Source organism: Ochotona curzoniae, unplaced genomic scaffold (genome assembly GCF_017591425.1).
Source record: "Ochotona curzoniae isolate NIBS_2020 unplaced genomic scaffold, NIBS_Ocur_1.0 contig_2723, whole genome shotgun sequence".
Taxonomy (NCBI): domain Eukaryota; kingdom Metazoa; phylum Chordata; class Mammalia; order Lagomorpha; family Ochotonidae; genus Ochotona; species Ochotona curzoniae.
Window position 1 is genome coordinate 11733659 of NW_024465573.1, and position 22331 is coordinate 11755989.

General features: G+C 42.5%; 1 protein-coding gene across 1 annotated transcript in view; it reads right to left on the reverse strand.

The window, feature by feature from the left end:
* The window catches only part of MMP20 (matrix metallopeptidase 20), a 36238-nt gene extending 18145 nt beyond the window's left edge, over positions 1 to 18093 (reverse strand). Inside the window, exons 1-6 of the mRNA XM_040977224.1 lie at positions 17955 to 18093; positions 11398 to 11645; positions 8310 to 8458; positions 6674 to 6799; positions 5735 to 5896; positions 4063 to 4204 (exon numbers count right to left, since the gene is read on the reverse strand). Coding sequence (XP_040833158.1) covers positions 4063 to 4204; positions 5735 to 5896; positions 6674 to 6799; positions 8310 to 8458; positions 11398 to 11645; positions 17955 to 18080 — 953 coding nt within the window. The 5' untranslated portion in view covers positions 18081 to 18093. The remainder of the gene's footprint in view (positions 1 to 4062; positions 4205 to 5734; positions 5897 to 6673; positions 6800 to 8309; positions 8459 to 11397; positions 11646 to 17954) is intronic.
* Positions 18094 to 22331: the final 4238 nt, after the last annotated feature.

Genomic DNA, 22331 nt, shown 5'->3' on the forward strand with positions numbered 1-22331 from the left:
TGATATATAAAATTTAAATGCAGAGCTTATCGATATAGTGAAATTTTCTTCTAAATTTAGTTCACTAGAAAAGGTCAAGCACGAGCTATTACACCACTGGTTGACAAATCTTTAGTTTTGGTGGGGTTCATTAACCAGGGCTGATTCAGAGGTAAAAAAAAAAATCCACCATTAAATTAAAGAACCTGTTAAATTAAGCTTTTTTAAATTAAGAACCTGTTGTATGTACAGTGCTGTGGGTTAAACACAGTCAAAGCTGAGCAGTGCGTCTTACAATTGAGAATATTTGGCCCCATCCAAGAGTAATGCTGATGCATATTCATAAATCTTCCACTGCGAGATTGGAGAGGGGCCCCTTCACCTTAGAAAGAGAGAGTTCAGAAGAAATTACAGTGAGCCAGGAATCGTAGTCCATCCTCTGCCTCTTTGTCCGGATACTTCATACATCAGAGAGAACCAGTCTAGGGGAATACAATGCCATTCGCTGATTTTCAATGATGCAGGCTTATAGGCAGAAAAGACTCAGCCCGAGAGAGAGAGAGAGAGAGAGAGAGAGAGAGATTGAGATTTTCCTTAAGCCCGTAGAATTCTGGAAGTGCTGATTCCAGATGTGCCATATAAGAGCAGAGGTTCCTGATTTCACTGCCCCTTCTTGCAGTAGCACCTTGCCTTTCTTTTCCTCTAGTGGCTCCTTTTCATGTCTTGAGAGTAGAACATTTTTCATTTTTGAAATATTCTTGACTCTGCTACCTCTTCCAGTTATTATCAAACTTCCTTTACTGTTAACTTACAGTATCTGAAGGTGACTTCTCTCCAAACAGAGCATTTGAATACATAACACACAGTGGAGAATATCTAATGCTGCTCCGTCTGGGATTTTAAAAGTCATTACATCCCAACTTGCTTTGGAAACAAACCATAGTGCTATTATATCCATAGCAGGGAATGTCCCATTGACAGATTATTGTCAGTGAGGGGGGAATTCCAGGCTGGTGAGTGGGAGAAAGTAGACTAGGAGCTCTTTAATCTTCATTGGCTCCCTGGTTGGCATTATAATTATGGCTTGAAAGAATTCTTTGTTCTTTGACTAAGCTTGGTGAGGCAAGCATGCTGGGGCTTTAGTGGCGGGGCCGGAGGGGGATGGAACTGCAGAGTCATGGAATTTTAGCTCTGGAGGGCACTTTAGAAAGTAAGAGAGCAAGACATGTAGGAGCATGGGCCCTGGGGTGTGATAGTGTGGGTTCAGATCCTATTCTAGCTCTGTGCTCTCAAACAAGGTGCTTATCTTTCCATGTCCTGGAAAAAATAATTTATAGCTCACAGGGGTATCATAAGGATTTGATAATGAAAGGCTTGCCATAATCAGTACTGAACACCTTCAAGCCCTGTAATTATCCTTCAATCCCATTTGGCAGGGAGGAAGACAGATAGCTGTAGATCCAGGGCTAGGAAGGGCTCATGGAAGAGTTCTTTGAATTTACTTGCCTACCATATAATAGATTAAAATGTTCATGGAAGGACACATTATGGAAAAACCACACATTGATTAAAATCCAAGGCACTATAAAAAGCTTATCTTTTCATTCCAGTTTCCAGTGTTTTTTTTTTTTTTTTTTAAAGCACTCCTTCAGCATGCTTCAAATCTGATTGGGAAAAGTGGAGAAAATGATGATTAAGGAAATACATGGTAGTCAGCTAGCTCCTAATGGTCAGTTTATGGATGGCCTGCACCTGTGCCTCCCTTTCTGTTGCTACCCTCAATTTTTATAGCTGTGAATGAAAGATGGATTCTCCTCAAACAACCCTTGCAATTGTTGAATGTTTAGAGCTTGAGAGATGCAGAACTTTCAAAAAAATAATTTGTCCTTTTAACAAAGGAATTACAATGAAATAAAATGCTGTATGATCTTTGTTTCAGTGTCTCCTTTGTCCCTATTATGACCCTATTACTAAAAGAACAGGGGACTCTCTACACAAAGGCCACATCTCACTGCTTTCTGTATTTTTAGTCCCTTCAGGAGAATTGCATGGCACTGCAGTGTCCGGTCAGTGTGCACCTTGATACTGGAAGCTGATGTTACTCAGTGCTGCATTCCAGGCACCCCCCAGCCTGCACCTTGCCTTCTACTCTTGAGTCATTGCCCACAAAACAATCCTGTTTTTCCTCTGCTTTTTTTTCTCTGCTAACGTGAATGCTGCTGATACGAACATAATTCAGAACAAAACCAAAGCGGCACTGAAAGGTCATGAGCAAGGGCTCTCACGCTTGAATGTCTGTGATCAGACGATTACAGATTTCTCTGAAGCTTGTGTACACAGGCCTGTTCTGAGAGCCTTTACAGGAACCCTGTCACGGTTAAGCTGCTTCCATGAAGATACCTCTGTGACGACAACCAGGGTTATCAGTGTGTACAGCCAGGAAATGTGGTGAGCCTCTGTGATGAACACTGTTTCTGGACGGCCCCTGTGAACTTTCCCTTGTTGCCCTTTAGGCTTCTCCTGCACTGAAGCACCTTAGATACCTCTGTGGTTGGTCCCTGCACATGTACCATGGACTGACGTCCCTGGTTCAGTCCTCAGTAAATTCATTGTCTCTTTAAGAGAGCTCTTTTTTCTGTTGTTATTTTAAGTTGACAGTAATAATAGTAAAAATAATATCAGTCACTAGCAAGTCTTAAAAAATCATCCATAAAGATAAATATAAAAAAGAATCCTTTGGAATCTCCAAATTCTTTAAGTTGTGTCTTTTTTATGTCTTATGACCGTCAATATATATATTTTTAAATTCCTACTTGTAAAGACACACACTGCCATTTATTCAGACATTTACTGTGTGCGGTAACATGTAATGCCAGGGTCTGTCAAGACAGCTGCCTCATCAGTAAGAGGCAGGACTAGAGTTTAAACTCACTTAGTCAAAGGCAAAAGCTTGGGACTGGAGCTGGGAGCCAGGAATGCAATCCAGGTCATTCATGTGGGTGGCAGGGACTGTATATCTTGAACCATCACCACTGCCACCCAGGGTCTGCATAGGCAGGAAGTTGGAGTCAAGAGCCAGAGTCAGGAATTGAACCCAGGCTTTTCAGTGTGAGGTAAAAGTGTCTCAACTACTCCGATAAGGGCTTACTTCTTACAATGCTTTGTGGACTATTTTTCTCCTTCATGCAACTTTGAGGGGTAGCAGGAGCAGTGGTCCATCTCTATTGCCCCAGCCACCACAACAGTGCATGGCATCTAATGTGGGCTCAATGAATACTTTTTCAACTAAGGAAATCAGTAATGTCACCCTTGCTCAAGCCTGAGCTACCTCTACCTCTTCTGGTTGGATTGGATTCTGTCTCTAAGAAAGGGAGGAATACAAATGAGTTTCTCTTTTCCTCCAAGGAAGGAAGCAATTGCAGTAACCACTGTCATGGAGCTAGCCTTGAGAAACTGGAGTGTAGGCAGAACAAGACATCTGGCCTCCCTGTGCTAACAGCTGAATGACAGGTGAGAAGAAAGCAGGCCTTGAAAAAGATGAGTTTAGAAGAATGCTGACCTTGGAACCATCCACTTGTCTATCTATCCATCAACTCATTTATTTGCCCTTCCATGCACTCATTTATCATCCATCCAACCTCCTCTTTGTCCATCTGTTCAGCTAGCCAACACTCATTCACCAAATATTTATTGAACATGTGCTTACACTAGGGATACAGTAGTGAGAAAACAGACATGAAATAAATATGGACTGTGTCTTAGTACTACCACTTAGGTATTGCCTTGGGAAGTTTATTTTCTCCCTTGAGGTGTTTTGTCTGTAAGTTGAGGACTCTAATCTTGAAGAAATCTTGAAGAAACGGTGCACATGTGTGGAAAACACAGCACTAAGGCTATAGCAGTTGCTCCACAAACAGTAATTCTGGAGTTCTGCTTCACCACGGAGCCCCTGCCTGCCATTGTACCACCACACAGGACTCTGTCTCTGCCTTCTCTGCACACAGGGCAACCACAGGCCCTCTGGAGTGGGGCTCATCTGGAGGGGGAGCTAGGGCTGGGTGAGAGCCAGTGGCTTTGGCTTACCGGTCCCTGAAGAACAGGAGTTCCTTCCCCAGCATCGTCACAGCATCAAAGGAAGAGCTGGAATCACAGAGGTCAGGGAGGACGGGTTTATGAGGAGGGATGTGGGGCATGGTGGGTTTTCCCAGGAAGGGTTTCCGAGGTCCTAGGATCAAAAGTGATTTGGTTAGAATGGTGCTGGGAATTTGGACATACTGCATTTCAGTTGTCAAGATCAGGGTAGTTTGTCCACGGTCACTCTGTATGTGGCCGTGTCATAAGGAGAAGGCTGTTGATGGGAGGTAGACCTGGGCTTGAATCCTGACTTCCCCAGTTGCTGAGTTATGTGACTTGAAGCAAATTATTTAGTATTTTTGAGGCTCAGTTTCCTCAGCTATAAAATGGTAAGGGTAATAATAGTGTCTATTTTAGAAAATTCTGAAAAGCAATCCTATAAAGCACTTAGTGAGGTGCATGGTTCACTATAAATGTACCCCCAAAATGTTGCTATTATTTTATTATTATATCTAACCTCCTATAGCTATAAGTGTTCTGAATTAGAAATACCGGTTAAGTCTTGCCCTTGAGTAATGCTTAGTAAAGAAAATCTTTTATCTGAATGAGCTTGTAACTTTCTTGGTTGCTGCTCTGCCGTTTTTATATGCTGCTTAGCTTTCTGCACCACATTTAAACCTGTCTTTAGGCATCCAGGAGAGCTGGAGTGAATTCTTGTGGAACTGAAGTTCATTAAAGTCATTTATTTTCTTCTTAAAGGGCTCATCTGGTGGAGACCCACTCCATGGGAGAGCTGCATGCAGTGAGCTTGTCTCCTACTTGGTCTCTCGTAGGACTTCCCACTAGGTACAGAAGATCGAGCCTGTCTTTAGTGAGGCCTGTTGTAGCCAGAGGGTCAGGGGAGGAGACAGGCACAGGGCCAACATAGGAGATCATTTTAGACCAAGGAGGCAACAGCAACTAACGTGGGATGTGGGTCAGAGGCGGGGTCAAGCTTCTGCAGAAGACCAGATACCAGACATTGGTGAGATTAGAAATGTGGTGAGGTTCCGTGTGGTCAAGTAGTAACAGATGGGTGGGCTTGCTCCCTAGTAACATGAACCCATGTTTTTACATTTTGTTCACCTGTGTAAAAATGGCTGTGTTCAAATCTGTCCTTTGGCTCCTGAATGAGTGACAGTGGCCATCAGAGTGGCAGGGACTTTGCAGTGCATAAGAACCTACAACAGCAAGTGTTTGGATCTGGCCCTTCTGGGAAGCTAATGGGAATTGCTCTCCACTGGAGTCCTACCATTAGGGGCTTGTCTATGAAGCGGAGTCATTTTCAACGTTTTCCTGTCTGTCAAGACAGACAGAAATGGCAACTTTCCTCTGCAGAAATAGAGAAGGCAGAGGTCTTGTTTGGATACAACTTTGCTGCCTCAGATGAAAGCTGATGATCGGCAGATGTGTACCCATATCAAAGTACCAACATACTCTGGGGGTAAGGCATAAAATTTCACCGCAGACTTTTGGAGAAGGAAGCAGTAGTGGTAGCCGGCAAATAAGCTTTTCACTAAGGGGCATTGTTGAGGCAGTCATTTCCAGCTTAATCTTTCACTGACAAAACATACTGTCTAAACTGGAGACTGAATGCCTGTCACCGCCAGGGTTAGTGATCAAAGAAATGCAGCAATCATACCGTACAGTGCCTGGATCCCTCTCACATCATCCTTGGGGAGGTGGAATCCGTAAGGATTCTGGTACTTATAAGTTGGATACATCAGTGCTGATGGATCTGTGGAATGGGCCAGGCCCAGAGCATGACCAAATTCATGAGCCGCAACTGTGAATAAATTGAAACCTAAACAATACAAGAGAGAAATAGACAGCATCAACATGGGTTTTTGTTTTGTTCTCCTGTCTCTACAGGGCAATCTATACCCCAATTACAATCAATTCATGTCATTTTCTTGACTGTCTTATTCAAAGATAGGTAGATTATTCTGAGACTTTTCTGACTAATCCAATTCCTTCACCCTTGATTAGAAAGGGGTTGCGGGGATGGAAATGTAAGTCAATCTCTTTGCTCATTGTCAGAAATTCTTGGTGGACAGATTAAAAAAAAAAGGCATGGGAGCTCTCAGTGGCAGAGCTATTTGGTCAAGCATAAATATAGGCCACAAATGCCCCAATATTGCCCTACTAATACCAGCTACTCCTTTTTATCCACACATACTCCACACTGAGGAATTGCAGGTGACCTGCGTGACAGCCTACACCCATCCTCATCACACTTCTCAGGGGAGGACTGATTCCTTCAGGCCATTTCTGGAGTCTATTTCCAAGTACAAGCAGAATCAGCAGATGCCATGTAACTGAAAACAGCTGTGTGTGGAGGAGGGGCTGGCTGGTTCTGGAGACAATATGCATGATACACAAATCAGACAAGCCTACAGCATAACTGAGGGTGGAGCTTTTCCCTTATGGTGTTCCCTTTTAGATTGTTGGCTTACTTGTTTTTCCTAGCCAGCCCCCCTAATTAAAGGGTGGCTTGGGACGTTGAACCTCAAGGTTTCATGATGGAGGCCCAGAAGAAGGTACAATATTTTCCAGGTTATGGTGAATTGTGCATATATACCATTCGTTCCCATAGTCCACTTCTCAGCATTGTCGAAATGAGTATCTCCTCCCAGGCCCTCTCCAGGTGCAAATGCATGGGCTAGAGTCCCGCGAGGCCCATCAAATGGATAGGAATCCCCGTGATCTAAACAAGTGGAGAGAAAACACCGGCAGGCTTCAGTCCTTCTAACAATGGTGAGGAGCCCATTATTCTGAACGCAGCACATTCTGAAGAACATAAACTCCTAAGTGTATTTTTCAATATTTAATTTTTAAGCATAAGTTTTCATGTCATTTAAATAAGTTCCTAGCTGCCTGTTGAATGCTGGTTATTTTGTGCTTCAAAGATAGTAAGCACTTAAATACCCCTTTTTTTGTTACTAATTTTATTGCGACATCTGTCAACTGAATCACAGCCCACTATAAACAATGCTGAGATCCTTGGTCCCAGCAAGAGGAAGAATAGAGGGGCCCTGACAATGTGCCTGTCCCCGGAAGGGATTGTGACCTGCTGGCAGAACGAGCTTTCAAAATACGAAGCAGCTGAGACTCTATTAGCATAAGCAGATATGTGCTTGCTGTCCATAATACAATACAATTTAAGAAAGTATAAAAAAAGAGAACATTTCTCTATAATTTTAGTATGCTTTCATTTGTAAAGTTCGGGGAAGTCACAGAGGTATTTCTAAAAGTCTAAATTCTGATAGGTTTTTGTGTTTTTCTTTCCCTGTCTTTATTTTAGTTAGCAGTGATAGAGGAGGAGGAAGAATGAGAGGAAGGTTAGAGTAGATGCCACATGTCACAATTTCTCAGAATCTCAGTGAGGAGATAAGAATTAAGAAAAATGCAATGAGAGCTCTGATGTGTCACGACTCAGGTTTCAGTGCACTGGGTGTTAACCAGGTTGCAGGCTGGGACCTAATGCAAGGCAGCGTGGATTAGGGGCAGTATAAAACAGAGTGAAAGAGCAGGGCAGAGTCTGCGCTTTGCTCCAGAGCCTGGAAACTGCCATGTGGCCTGCTGCCTGCCGCTTCCCCAGGCTGGCACTGGTCTTCCAGGAGGAGACATCTACCTAGCGCCAGGTGACCCGCAGAGGGTCTACACTCGACACTTGCGCCCTCTGAGCTCGCAAGCATTGCCCCTCCCGCTCCTCCAGTGATACCAGACTAAAACTATGATCACGACCTGAAATGACACGGACACTCAGAATTACCATCTGTGGAGGGGGAGAGGCTGCGGCTCTCACAGTGGCTGTTGCGAGGTTGGGGGAGGGACAAGTCATTTTAGGGGTTTCTTGGCTCACCGCCTTTCCCTCCTACGTAAGTTTCTCCAAGAAGGGCTCTGAGCGCTCCGCCAATCCCCGGTGAAAGCAGTTAACGCTTTCAAAGGGTCCACTGAATTTGGTACAATTGTCTCCTAGGGGAGCTAGACAGGAGAGAGCTTGTCACAGGGCGTCCACCCTGCAGCCGAGTCTAACGAGGACTGGACTGGCTTCCCTGGACACCGTGGGGGGGAGGTCAGGTGAAGATCATGGCTGGCCCTCCGCCCCTCCCTCCCAGCCCGGAGCGGAGGATCGTGTGATCCCTCGGATCCAGTGTGGAGGACGGGCACTGGGACAATGCTCCCTGGAGTGGCAGCTAGAAGTCGCACGGTACCTCCAGTTTCAAACGATATCATAATATCCGCTTCCCCCGCGTTGACTCTAACAAAGTTCAGCGGGACGGCGCTACTCCAGGCCTGCAAGGCCATCTCTACCGCTTTGTCCACCTCCACAGGAGCCATGGAAGATGTGTATTTGGAAACCCTGCGAAAAGAGAGGACACTGGTTTTCCTTTCAGTCGCTGCTCCAAAGGGAGGAAGGTGGGCATTACGTCCTAGGTTGTATTTAAAAAAAAAAATAATGTTATACAGAAATCTGCAATTTAGATTTTGCGATGTAATAACATTTTTTATTTTGCTTCCGTATATGTTGAAATGCTGCATGTTGAAACAACCGGGTGAATGACTGAGGAACAGGAACAGTTGAGTTAATTTGGCACTGAAATCGTGTAGCTTCCAATATTACTGCACTACAAGTAATTTTAAAGAATAAAACTAAGGGGTCTATTTTCCTAAACATGGAAGGAAACTCTTATCCCCAAAGGGACTAAAAGTTTTCAATGGTTAAAAAAAAATCATATAGATATGTTATTTTGAGGCTGTGCAAACCTCCATTCCAAAGCATCAGGATTTCCCCAGGGCTGTTGGGGAATGCTGTATCTTAAAGGGGAAATGCCAGCGAATCCACAGGATGTTCACTGGGGCTGCACAAGGCTGGGCCTCTCAGCACGTCCTAGTGTGGCAATGACATCTAGAGGCACTAAACCACTACAAAAGGCAAACTGAGTGGAGCCAAGTTAACGGTTCTCTCATAGGGCTGGGATTTCTGGCAGCAAGCAAAGCATGAAGAGGACCCAGGAACTCCCAACCGGGACCGTGAGCTGGAGAGGAATAATGGAGCCGAAGTGAGAAGTGAGGTGTGTGAGGGCCAACTTTAGGAGGGTCTGTGAGCTCGTCCCCTCTCTCCCCAGTGGCCTCTTACAGTGGCTGCTCAGCAAATGCCTGATAAATGGATGCATCAAAGAGCATGCCATCTAGTTGCTAGGGAGTCGGCTTAGTGGCTCTCAGACTTTAGGTCTGTAATAACTACTTTGGAAGTTTGTAAAATGCACAGGAGCGGTCCAGCGACCTGTATTTTAACATGTATCCCAGGTTATTCTAAGGCAAGTGACCTGCATGGGAGACCCAGAAGAAGCTCCTGGATTGGCTCAGTTTGGTCATTGCAGCCACTTGGAGAGTGAACCAGTGGATGGAAGATCTTTCTCTCTGTCTGTCCTTCTCTCTGTAAATCTGCCTTTCCAATAAAAATAAATAAATATTAAAAAGAACTATATCACATGTGTATCTACATTTTAGTACTCTGAATTATAGCAAGTATCTGAGATCTGGTCAGGGTTAGCTTCTGATGTCTTTCTGAGGGAGAGCCCACGGGAGCTACTGGGGAGCAGGAGCAGATAGGCACCATGAGTGGGCTGGGCTCTTGCAGGTGCCCCATTTATTACAGAATGTTACAGTTCCAAAGTCCCACCTGATTTTGATCAATTCCATTGGTGTTTGCCTGTGTATAGGCTGTGTAAATCTGTATAGTCACAGACTTTGTAAGGCAGTTTATTTTAAGAAAATGTGAAAAGATGTTGTGGACTTATATGTAATTGCCTACTCTTTCTTTTTGTTTGGGGTGGGGAGGAAGAGAAGAACTCAAATGGTTTTGACTATTTTTTTTTTTTTTTGCTTAGGGCGCCTCCTCTAGGTTTTGTAGGCTCACAGCAAGCAGTAAGTCGCCTAGCTTAATCCTCTGGTGCCTCCCTTTGTTCACAACTTCATTTGAGCACACCTACTCCGTGCTTGCCTCTCCAGATCTAGTCCGGCTGCTTGCCCTTGATGGTGTGGCGGGGAACCTCTTTTGATTTGTATGATTCGCTGCCTTCTGTGGTGTAAGCACTCTCATTGTGGTTAATTTCAAGCTGTCAAAAAGATGAACAGGAGTGTGCTACCGCACTGGGTTTCCAGCATCCAGATAAAATCAACGTGGGTAGTCTGATGAACATAGATAACAATAGCATGTAGCCAAGCAGGATGATATATGTTTTGATTGCTTTTGTTTTTTTTTAAAATGTGATTTATTTAATTGAGACTTCATAGAATTTAATAATGTCTGTTTGGCAGCAGCTCATAAAACTCTTGGCAACTTAGCTGGCTGCTAAATTCCTGACTTTTCAAAAAATGATTTCTTAATTTATATGAAAGACAGAGAGAGACTGACAGGCACAGAAAGATTATCTTGCAATTGCTGGTTCATTCCCTGAAAAGCCTCGGGGCTGGATTAGGCTGAAAGCAGGAGCCAGTCTGAGTCTCCCTCCTGTGTGGCAGGGACACCCACACTTGGATCATCTCCTGCTGCTTTCGCAGGTAGAGTAGCAGGGAACTGGATCAGAAGGCGAGCAGCTGGCATTTGGCATTGCAGGTGGCAGCTCAAGCTGCTCGAAATTCCTGACGTTTGGCTCTTGCGAGCTGTTAGGTGCCAGTTCCAGCACATGAAGCATGCGCACCCACTGCCTGGACTGTGGCACCATCTGACCTTTCCTGTTTCGGGATATCATATGGATGTGCTCATTCAAAAATGCAACCCGATCCTGATCCCTGCTCTCCACTGTCCAGGGAAAAAATCAGAACTCCTGAAGTTACATGCTAATTGCCCCTGAGGCTGTCTTTTCGGACTCAGTTCCTACCAGTCCTTCTCGCACTGCAGTACACGTGGAGTGGAGGGCTGTGGCTGTGGGAATGCCGCCGCGCACCAGCTCTGTCTGCTCTCTGCTGCCATCTGCTGGCTCTGCTCTGCTGTCTGGAAGACCGCTAACATTTACAAGGCCTGGACCAAGACTACATAGGGGGCAGTCTTCAGCGCTGCATCCGCAGGCATGATGCTTGAAGACCGTATGGCGCAGGTGCCACCCGTTCTGTGGATTGCCCAGTGTCACTAATGGTTAGACTTAAAGAAGCTCTTTTCTTACGGTCATGGGCACTCAAGATTTTTATGCAGTTCAGAAGGAAGTTTGTTGTTGTTGTTGTTTTTTGTTTGTTTTAAGAAGAGAAGTCAAGAGAAGGGGTATTTCTCTCTGAATTTTGGAGACTCCATCTCATTACCTGTATGTCAAAGTATTTTTTTTCCATTTGGGTTCACCTGGGAAGAGGCGGTAGTTTGCCACATCAGGAACTCCACAGCGAGGCTTCTTGATCACATCCATTGTGTTCTGGTCTAGCTTGCCTGTGATTTGGAGGCCAAAGAAAGCTTGTAGCTCCTTTATCTTCTTAACCATGGCATTGCCTCCTCTTGCAACCATCTCACCAACCTGGGTTCCTCCTTTCTTTGTGTAATACTTGTCAAGATAAGCCTGAAATGGAGAGGTGGGTTGACATGTCTAAGGTGCATTATGAGAAATAGTCATGGCCAGATAAGACAGGAGACAACAGCCTTCATCTACTAAGAACAGTACGGAGTGTGTGTGCATGTATGTGAGTGCTCAGCCTAGTGGTTTAGATGCTGCATCCCATTTCAGAGTGTCTGGCTTTGAGTCTCTGCTTTGATTTCCATTCCAACTTCCTGCTAATTAATATACAGCCCGAGAAACAGCAGATGGTGGTTCAAGTGGTTGGCTCCCTAATACCTACATGGGATGTAGATTCAGTTCCTGGCTTCAGCCTGGCCCAGTCCTATCCATTATGGGCACTTTTGTCTGTCTGTTTCCCTCTCAAATAAACAAATAAAAAAGTGGGAAAAAAAAGCACAAAGAATATATTTCCACATCTAAAAAACATTAGACATATTTGCTTTGCATACTGGAGGTTTTAGTCTTTCTCTTTTTATACATTTGCAGTTTATGATCTTTCTGTAGTTATATGCATTTATGATCTTTCTGTAGTAATATTGCTTTTAAAAGAGAACAATAATGGAAGGAAGAGAAAGTGGACATCATTCCAATAGTTTGGTTATTTGTTGTTGAGGCTCTTTCCCCAGCATGAACGCAGTTAGCTGGATCCTTTGGTAGCAGGTGAAGGGTGTCATATTATCCCTATACATAATGGAAGAGAAGTATGTTTGTGACCTACAGAGGAATGGAATTCTAGCTTCTTGTCCTCTAAAAAGGCAGAGGTCATCCTGCTTCTCAGCTGAGCTTGAAATCAACTCAGGTGAGTCAGCAAGTGGGCTGGAGTTTGTTTCCATGGGGTAGGCTTCCTAGGGCAAGCTTTGTGCCCTCTGAGGGAAATAAGATGAACCATAAATCACATGGTTTTCATCTGTGCATGAAGGCTCAAAACCCCTTAGTATACAGTGTTTAAGATACCAAGAGTCTGGGCTGGGCTGGTGATTGGGGCGGGGTTCTGCAAATGCAAGGTGAAGACTTGCCTTCAGCCCAGTGATTTCACCTACCCAACTTAGTTCAAGAAAATACAGAGAAATTAAAAATTGATTCAGATCTGTTTTTTTTAATATAGTCTCATATTTATATTAGCATAGTTTTATTTAATATAAATTTTATTTCTTCTCTATATGTTGACAATATGCACATTTTAATATATTACATGTACTAGGTGCATGCATATTATTGTTTTGTATATAATACATATACAAATAATAAAGAAGTGAAAGTAAGCTTTTTAAGAGGGATTTGCTAGATTATGTTCTTACAAGAGAGTCTTCAAAAAGTTTATGACAATTGTGTATTCTGAAAAAATTATGCATTGATTTCACTTTTCACACAAAATCGAAAATTTTAAATTATATTTTGTAAGAACTTTTAAATGTACCCTTGTATATTCATGTGCTATGATACTAAGCCTTAAATAAGGTCACATGTATGAAAAGTGATATTTAATGCCATGGAAGAATGCTATTAATGTAGTGATAATGTACTGAGAAACAGAAGGGGGAAATCTTTATACAGGTGATAATTAAAATTCTGTAAATAAACAAAACACCTATAGTAAATAATGAAATGAGGTGTATCTGACTGATAGTATTGGTCATCTCTGTGAGGTGAAATTATGGGTGCCAATTAATTTTTCTTTATCTTTTTAGGTGTGCTGCAGATTTCTAAAATGAAAATGTGCTGTTATTGTTCAGGAAAAAGGCAACAGACTGAGGCTTACTCACTTGTCTGTAATGGGAGCTCCATTTCCTTACTGTGGGGCCAACCGATCCTTCACCTCACCCTGTGACCTGTGGGTGTCAGAGCTCAGCTTCCCACTGATCATCCCTTAAAGGCTCAGGTGAGATGAGAACCCAGGGGGGAGGAAAAAGGAGAGGCCCTGAAACCTAGACACCCTGAGAAAGCATGTGATGATGTGGTCGCATTTCCAGCTCTGATTAGGAAGCATTGTATCCTGTTGGGCAGATCGATGCTGTGATAACACAGGAATGACGGTGATGTTCCCACTCCACATCTGGAGACAGCTATGATCATAAGTATTTTCATTCCCTTGTTAGGTTATGTGTTGCACTTCTAATTTTTGTTTTACCTAATATAGTGATATAATGGAAGATGGGCAAGCAAGCTAAGTGGAAAATATATTTGCCACATTTACAATGTAGTAGAGAGATCTTTCATTCTACTTATTCACTTCTCAAATGCTGGCAATAACCAGGGCTGGAGGAAGCCGAAGCGAGGATGCTGAGACTCCATGAGAGCCTCTCATATGGATGACAGAGACTCAAGTACTTGAGATGAGCCTCAGTGGGAAGCTAGATGAGAAGCAAAGCTGAAACTTGAACCTAAACACTCTGATATGGGATGCGGGTGTCCCAAGCAGCATAGCATCTGCCACCGCATCTGCCCCAGGTTCGTTTATTTCTCCTCTTCCTTCCTTTCTTCCTTCTCCTTTTCTCTTAGGCAGAGTAAGAGAAGGAGTGATAGAGACACCTTTGATCTGTTGATTCACTCCCCCAATGCCTGCAATACCTGGAGCTGGGCCAGGAGCCCGAAATCCCATCTGGTGCTCCCATGAGTGCCTTGGCCATCATATACGATCTCCCAATGCATTAACCAGAAACTGGATCAGCAATGTGGAGCAGGGGATGGTGTTGTGCTGTAGAGGGCTAAGCCACTGCCCGCGATGCTAACATCCCATAAAGAGCACTGGTTTGGTTGCCAGCACCTCTGTTTCCCACCCAGCTCTGTTAATTTTCTTGGGAAAGCAGCAGCAGCTGTCAGGTGGGTGAGACGCCGAGAGGAAGTTCCTGACTCCTGGCTTCAGACAGACTCTGTCCTGTCTGTTGTGACCATTTAGAGAAAGATCCAGCAGAGGGAAGATCTCTGTTAGCATCTCTTTTTCTCTCACTCTTTCTTTTAAATAAACAAACAAATAAATAGGTAAAAACGTTTAAAAGTACAGAGCAGTCTGAGTTGGGACCAGGCAGTCCAATGTGGTACGTGGGTACCTCAAGCAGGGGTTTAATCACTAGTGCCACATCAGCTGCTCCCACAAATGTCTTTTTTTTTAAATGATTGAGTTTTTACAATGTATCGACTATCAGCATATGCATTTTTATAACTAAATGCTTTCTTTCTTTATTGTATGCATCCGCTATTAGACCAGGCTGGTCATAGAAGATAGGAGTAAAACAGCACCTTCTAATGAAGTAAAAATAAAAATAGAAATGATTCCCAACTTAAAAAAAGAGAGCACAAAGTATTAAGTGCATGTCTGCAATGTTCTTTGTGAAGGTTAGGAGTTTAAAATTAACAGTATGTTTCAAGACAAGGTGAAGTTTGAGGTACAGTTATTCAACATCTCTCTTTGGTTAAGTCACAGCAATAGATTTGTGATCACTTTGGATCCTATCCGAAAAATCCTGAAGTATAATCCAGGCGGGTCGCTAATAAGCACAGATATTACTCCTGTGTCAGCTTTCCCATCTATAAAATGGGGTTTATTTCTACCATACCAGGAGGTCCTCAACCTGTTTTTAAGTGCATGAAAATAAGTTAAGATGCTTTCTTACCCTTTATTCTATTTCTAGAAACTCTTCAGAAAAAAAAATCTTTTAGAATAGGCTAATATACAATGATGCTCAAGGGAACATTATTTTTAAGGAAAGGATGTACCCAACAAAGAAAATAGCAAATTAAATTATAATTTACATGTGTTTTGGAATATTTTGCCTCTTTAGTTTATGAAAATACATAAAAATTCTCATAAGACAGAATAGACAGTGAGAAAAACAGAACCTGTGCTCTGAAGAACGTATCAGCTGAAAAATGTTTTTATAATAGAAAATAAAGTAGTAGAGGCACATCTGAACATAGCAGTTGGTATTTAGAAGGAATTATTTGCATGTTCTGTTTCTTTGGTTATAAATACTTTATAATGCTGTGGTAAAATGTATGTTATTTTTAAAGACATTGTTAAAGAAACCAACATTGAAACGTCATATGATGCTGCAGAGAGTCCCTTCCCACGGATATTACATAATGATTTCTTGAGTTTTTCACAGTGCCAAAAGCAATATCTGTTCAGTAGAAACCATAGTTTAAACTTGGGATTGTGACCTTTGCCCAGGCTAGCGATCGGGCACAATTTTGTCTCCTGAAGCTGGGTGGTAGCAGGTACTAGGCTGCGGTGTTTGATGGGTGATGAATATTCATTCTATAATAATATTCTTTTTTAGGACATGGCCCCATTCTGAGCCATGGAAAATGTGAACTTTTTTTTTTTTTTTTTTAACAATCCTGGAATGAAGCCCTGGATTAGGAGAGGAGGTAGGCATTGTTATTCCATCATTTTCAAAACCTTTAAGCAAATTGTCAAATCAGAATGTAAGGTTGTCAGAGGGGTCAGAGGGTGTGAAGCCAATTAACTAAGGACCTTTTTTTCTCTCCAGATATAGATGCTGCAGCCCATGAATCTTAGAGGGAGAACGGAGCGTTACAAATCTGGCCTGCCTTGCTATATCCAGGCATGAATGTTCTCAGAGATTGAGCTAGAAAGAATACTCCTTGCCAGTCTGTGACTGGTTAGGCTAGCAAGGAAAGCTTTCTGAATTTCTTGCTACATTCTAGGGCAAGACACCTTCTAGAGAGCTGACCATCAGTATTTCTGCCATGGCAGGCTCTGTGCTGCCACTGTGGCCGCAAAGGGGGCTCAGTCAGTGCAGTCGTCAGCGGGACATCCAGCTCTGGCCATGGACTGCAGGTCACCTGAAGCAAGGGCTAGAACCCAGGTCTCAGGCACCTCAGACCTGCTCTGTCCTCTCCTTCTTCATGTAGTACAACTACCGAATCAGAGTCGGTGGGAAGAATTACATGTGGGGACAACCGAATCGAAACTAGGAAGCACCAATAAAATACACATTTTCAATGGATCCCGAGAGATTTTAGAATTCATCTAAGAGTAAGCTCAAGTCCAAGCAAATATAACTCTACAGGCATGTAGATTTCCAATGAACTTCACACACAGGCTGGTGTAAAAATGTTGAAGGGCTGGAATGACAGGGGAACTGGCCAATTAGAAAGACAAGTAGTATGACCAGTTGGTGGGAGTAGGATGGTGTGTACAGGTGAGCCTCAGCTCGGCTATGCTCTCTGCCTCCACAGTGCACGGGTCTCTGGTGCAGCCTGGCCAGCAGAGAACCACCCCGAGCTAGAGCTGGGAATCACGGACGTGCTGTTATTTTGACAGACTCTAGAAAAAGAAGCCTGCATGCAAAACTATCTCTTTCACACATATTTCACTAATGTTTGAAATTCTATCCCTAGAAATGCCTTTTTTCTTTAAAGAATAAACATTGCCATCTTCTTTCAGAACACAGAACATTTGAGATAATTTTGAGTCATGTGGTCTTTGTAAAATGTATACATGGATTATCTAGAGCAGGTTCTTTCTTTGTCAGATTAGAGAGCTGGTAAAAGAAGAAATTAGATGGAGCGGGTATTTAGCCTCTGAGTTAAAAGGCTTGAGTTCTATATTGGAGTGCCTGGGTTCAACTCCTGGCTCCACTTCTGGATCTCAGCTTCCTGTTAACATAGATCTGGCAAGGCAAAATATTACTGGGGTTGCTGTCACACACATAACAGATGGGAACTTTCTGCCTCCCTGTTTATATGACTCTCAAATAAATAATACAACAAATATTTTAAAAGAAAGAAAATATAAGAAAGTAAGGGTAGACTGGGCATGTGTATTGAAAAGGAAAGGCCCTCAAATGGGAAGTGGCTCAGCACCCAGGAAACACAAGGTCAGCTTTACATTTTGATCACGATGACCCAGAATATGAGGGCCATTCCTAGGAGCACAGGAAATCTGCCAGCTGTGACTGCTAAGTCACATGCACAAACTCACTTCCAGGAGAACCTTCCAGCTCAGTGTTTACTTGTCTGCTCCTGTTTTTCCTCCTATGTAATTCCTCCAATGCTTTTCTGTTTTTTTTTTTTTTTAATTATGTGCTTTTTGGAAACCACTTCAAATTTATGACAGATTTATCACAAGAGTTATTCATTTATTTATCATTCATGCAGCATGTGCATCTAAATATGTACCAGACACCACTCTTCAAAGAGTGGGAGAGAGCATCGCAGAGACCTCAATGGACCTAGCAGGTGACTTACAAGGAATAACAGATTTTTTTTTACTGCTTCTCTCAATTTCCCCTTTTAGGTTTTTGGGGGCAGAAGGAGGAAGAGTGAATTGGGTAAAGATTCACAAACCTGTGCAAGGTGGAAGTTGTTTCTCCAGGTCCTGGGGGTGGCTGTGAACAGGGAAGGGGCTGCAGTGGAAAACTTCAAAGCCATGATGAGGAAGACAGCGAGGCCAGATGCAGGGAACACCTTCATCTCCTTAAGGTAGCTTGGTAATTATATCAGCTCGGGGATGGCAGACAGTGCACATTTGCACTTCGACCTTGGGCTCCTTATATAGAGTCAAGCAGGTCTGGATCCTCCGTGCAAGGATGATTCATGTCTCAAATGGTAATTACACAGCCCATTTCTCCCCCTGATGATGGGGTAACACCAGGCTGCCACAGGAGTCAGGAATGCTTCATCCTTTATGATTTACCTTAGAAAAGGAACAGTCACGTTTCCTAAAGTTTATCAGCTATGTGTATTCATTGGAGTAAACTTGATCGATCTGAATGCAACTCAACCAAGACACTGGATTTGTCTCAGTGTGGGGGTCTTTGTCCATTCTGATGACAGAAAAGGAAAATGATCAGGTCCTCACTAAACTTGTCCTCACAGTAATACTGGGTTCTGCACACATTCAACCCAATCTCCTATATCCTTTGCATCCACTTCAACATTTGCCAGTAACAAATGCAGTTCACAGTGACAATTCTGAGACACTAAGATCCTGAACCATCAAGGTCATGCTACACTATACTGCGCTGACTTTGAGTGGAAAGTAACTGGTGTACAGTTACAGCACTTTTCAATGGGTTCCTAAAGAGGACAGTCCATCGCAGTGACCTCTGATTCATGTGGTCATTTCTTTTTCTTGACTCTGATTAAGACTAGTTTTGTCTTGGAGATGGTCTGGGGAAATGGTATTAGATGGTGGGAAGAGTGCTTTGAGGTTAGACCAATTGAGATTAGATTTTATTTGAAATTTTTCCTAGCTGTGAAACCTTGGGCGAATTACTCATTTATTTCCCGTGAACATGAATTTTTGGATAATAAACACTGGCCTGTGCAAACTCCTAGATGTCATGTAGCATAGAATTTTAGTGTGGTATCTGCTAGCACCATTTGCATCTGTGAGACCTGGGTTCAAATTCCGATCCTGACAATTGTGTATATGACTTCGAGCAAACACATTCATTGCTTTCAGGTGTGGAATTTTTTTGTTGTTGTTGTAAAATAAGGGGGAATTGGCTATTTGGTAGATTTGAAGTAAACCATGTCATAACAAAGCCCTTAGCAAAATGCTCATTAGACATTAGCTCTTGCAAAATAATGCTCTGCTTATCTTTTTATTTTGGTGCCAGGGATCTGGTAGGCTTCAGGCTGTAAGAATATTTTTTGAGTGGCTGTATGGATGCTTGCACCAGTAATTCTCTAACTGGGGGTCCTAGCCCAACCAACAGTGTCACTATCACCTGGAAACACAAAATGTCAGGTCCCACCCAGATTTACCCTGGGAATGAAACACATTTACTTGTGTTTCAGCAAGTCCTCCAGGGAATTCTGACACATTTTAAGGCTGCAAAACCACTAATTATGAGGTCAGAAATACATTGAAAAAGACATGTAAGATATACCAAGGACACCCCAAGTCACAGAAAGTATGTAATACTGCTTTTACTATCCAAGGCCTTGTTTTTTAGGAGTGATATACCTAGTAGTAAAAACCATTTTTTCTTATAGATATTTCATTGCTTGATAGTGATCTGACACTATACAATGACATTAATTAAAAAAAAAAAAAGACATATGAAAAAATGGTCAGGTTCCCTGGCTGCCAGGGAAGTACCAAAGAAAACCACATTGAAGTTCCACCTAACTCCTGTGAGATTGGCCTGCATTCAGAATTCTACTAACAACACCTGCTGGCGTGGATGTGGGGAGAAAGGCATCCTCCTTCATTGTTGGTGAGAGTGTAGGCTAGTACAACCACTTTGGAAGTCAGTATGGAGAGTGCTAACAGAACTAAAAATTGACCTGTCATAGGGCCCATCTATCCCACTTCTGGAAATGTATCCAAAGGAAATGAAATCTGCATATGAGAAAGTGACCTGTAATTCTATATTTATAGCAGCACAATCTACAATTGTGAAGACATAGAAACAACCCAGATGTCCGTTAAAAGAGGAATGGATGGAGAAACCATGAAATGTCTACTCTATGGAATACTACCTAGCCATTACAAAGAATAAAATTCTATCACTTGCAACCAAATGATGCCGGCTAGAGACCATTAATGCTCAGTGGAAAAACCAATCCCCACAGGACAAATATTACATGTTCTCTCTGCTAAAAGGCAACTTTCCTACAAAATGCAAGATGAATAGACATATAGATAAGCATGCATATACATATACTCATCTAGAGGAACTGTATAATGGAGAATAACATAGCGGAAAGTGAAGATACATCGCAGTATACATCCCTACTCTGGAACAAAAGATGGGCTCCCAATGAAACTGTAAAATTTGTCTTGACAATAGGATGCTGGACTGAGCCAGGTTGAAGCCAGGAGACAGAACTCCAACCTAGTTTCTCACATTGGTTGCAGGAACGCAAATATTTGGGCACTCACTTGGTGCCTTCTTGGGTGTGTTATCAGGAAGCTGGATCAGAAACTGAATACTTGCGCTTGACATGGTGTTTCAATATGGAATCCCAGCATCAACTGTGCTATCACGTACTGCACTGTTAGCCTCACTACCTTCACATTTAGATTCAAAGTCAGTCCTCTAGTGGTGTCTCTTTTACTCTGTTACATTTTAAATACTTTTCCATGTGAAAGAGAAAGTAACAGAGCTACAGCTGAAGAGTGGAGTATATTGAATAGCCTCATGCACTCAACAAAAGTTTGCTACATCTGTAAACATCATCTCTATTATCAATGGCAAGGTGCAGAAACCACGTGTCTTGCAAGGAGAAAGAAATGAAATTACAGATCTACAAGGCTTGCTCAATGAAATGAGGACAAATAACTTCATCAGGCTTGTTGAATGAATGAATGGAATTAATCCTGATTGCCATTTTTTGGTCTTAAGAAAGAAAAGCGTTATTACAATAAACATGAAGAATTTGTGTGTGGACGCTAACCCTCCTGTCCTCTGTAGCCCCACAACTTACTACAGCTTCCCAGCAGCTGCAGATCGTGAAGGTCAAGGACTGAGAACTTGGAACATTGCTCCAAGTACTCATTTGGTTCCCTTGTTTTCTTTCTAAAACACTGTTCAGTTCAAGGTCACAGCCCTGGTGTGAAGTTCTGCAAGAAGGCAAGTGCTAGGGAATGATGGTTAGAATTTTGGGGTGAGTGAGAGAAAATAGTCTCACTTGTAGAACTGTAAAGAGTACACTCTGCTCCATTTTGGGGAGCAGACTAAAGTGACTCATGGCCTGTAAAGTTTGATCTAGATACTTGAAGAAGGTCCGTTATTTATCCTAATGCATGGGTCTAGTCCATCCCAGTGTTCTCAAGTGCAGCCTTCACTTTTTAAGTGCAAAAATCCTGATGAGTAATAAAAATTCCACTAGCCTATAAGTCACCTATATGTTAAGATGAACCATATCATTTTAGAGTTAATGCTAGTTAACACCTTCAACTCTTCCAGAGAAAATGAAAGCTGTATGTGGTACTTTTTCAGCAGAATCTTGCTCTTTCTGATTTTTCTCTCATCAGAGAAAAGTCTTCCTTCATCCTCTCATTTTTGTATCAAATCCACATTAAGTCCAAATCATTCAAACCTAAAGCTATATCAAAGCAAGTCAATGGCTAAAAAGGAAATAAAACCTCATCAGAGAAATTTCAAAAACATAGTGGAAAGTGGAAACATTTGATGATGTGGATTTCATACTTTAAAGATCTTACAGAGTTCTCAGAAACTTTAAACAGAACCTAAGTTTCCAGGAATCATCATTACAAGGGGATAAGGCTTTAATTCTATAGAATAGCAATTACTGCAGAGAAATGATCCTTGCTAAACATGGCTGAATTGAATTCTAGTTTTAAGAACCCCTCAATATTTACATTTCTGAGATTGTGCCTACTAAGGATAGGACAGATTGATAAATAAATAAATGATTGATTGGCCATTTGTCTTAAGTAACTCTTTGGCCTTCTGTGAGGCTAGACCTAGAGTCAAACACTGACTTGGAAATGTTCTAGAGGTATTCTCATTCAGTGTTGTTCAATGTTAAGGTACAGAAATGAGTTCTGGCTAATTTAAAGTAAAATTATCAAAGAAGACATTTCTATGGAGCCTGGTGCCCCTGGCTGGGAGAGCCAGCAGGGATAAGAGCTGAAGAAACAAAGACCAATCCTGCAGAGAGGACCAATCAAAACCCAACTAAGAAAATGCTCACCACAGTGTGTAAATTGTGTTAGTTTTCTCTCCTGCTCTGTAAATGCAGAAT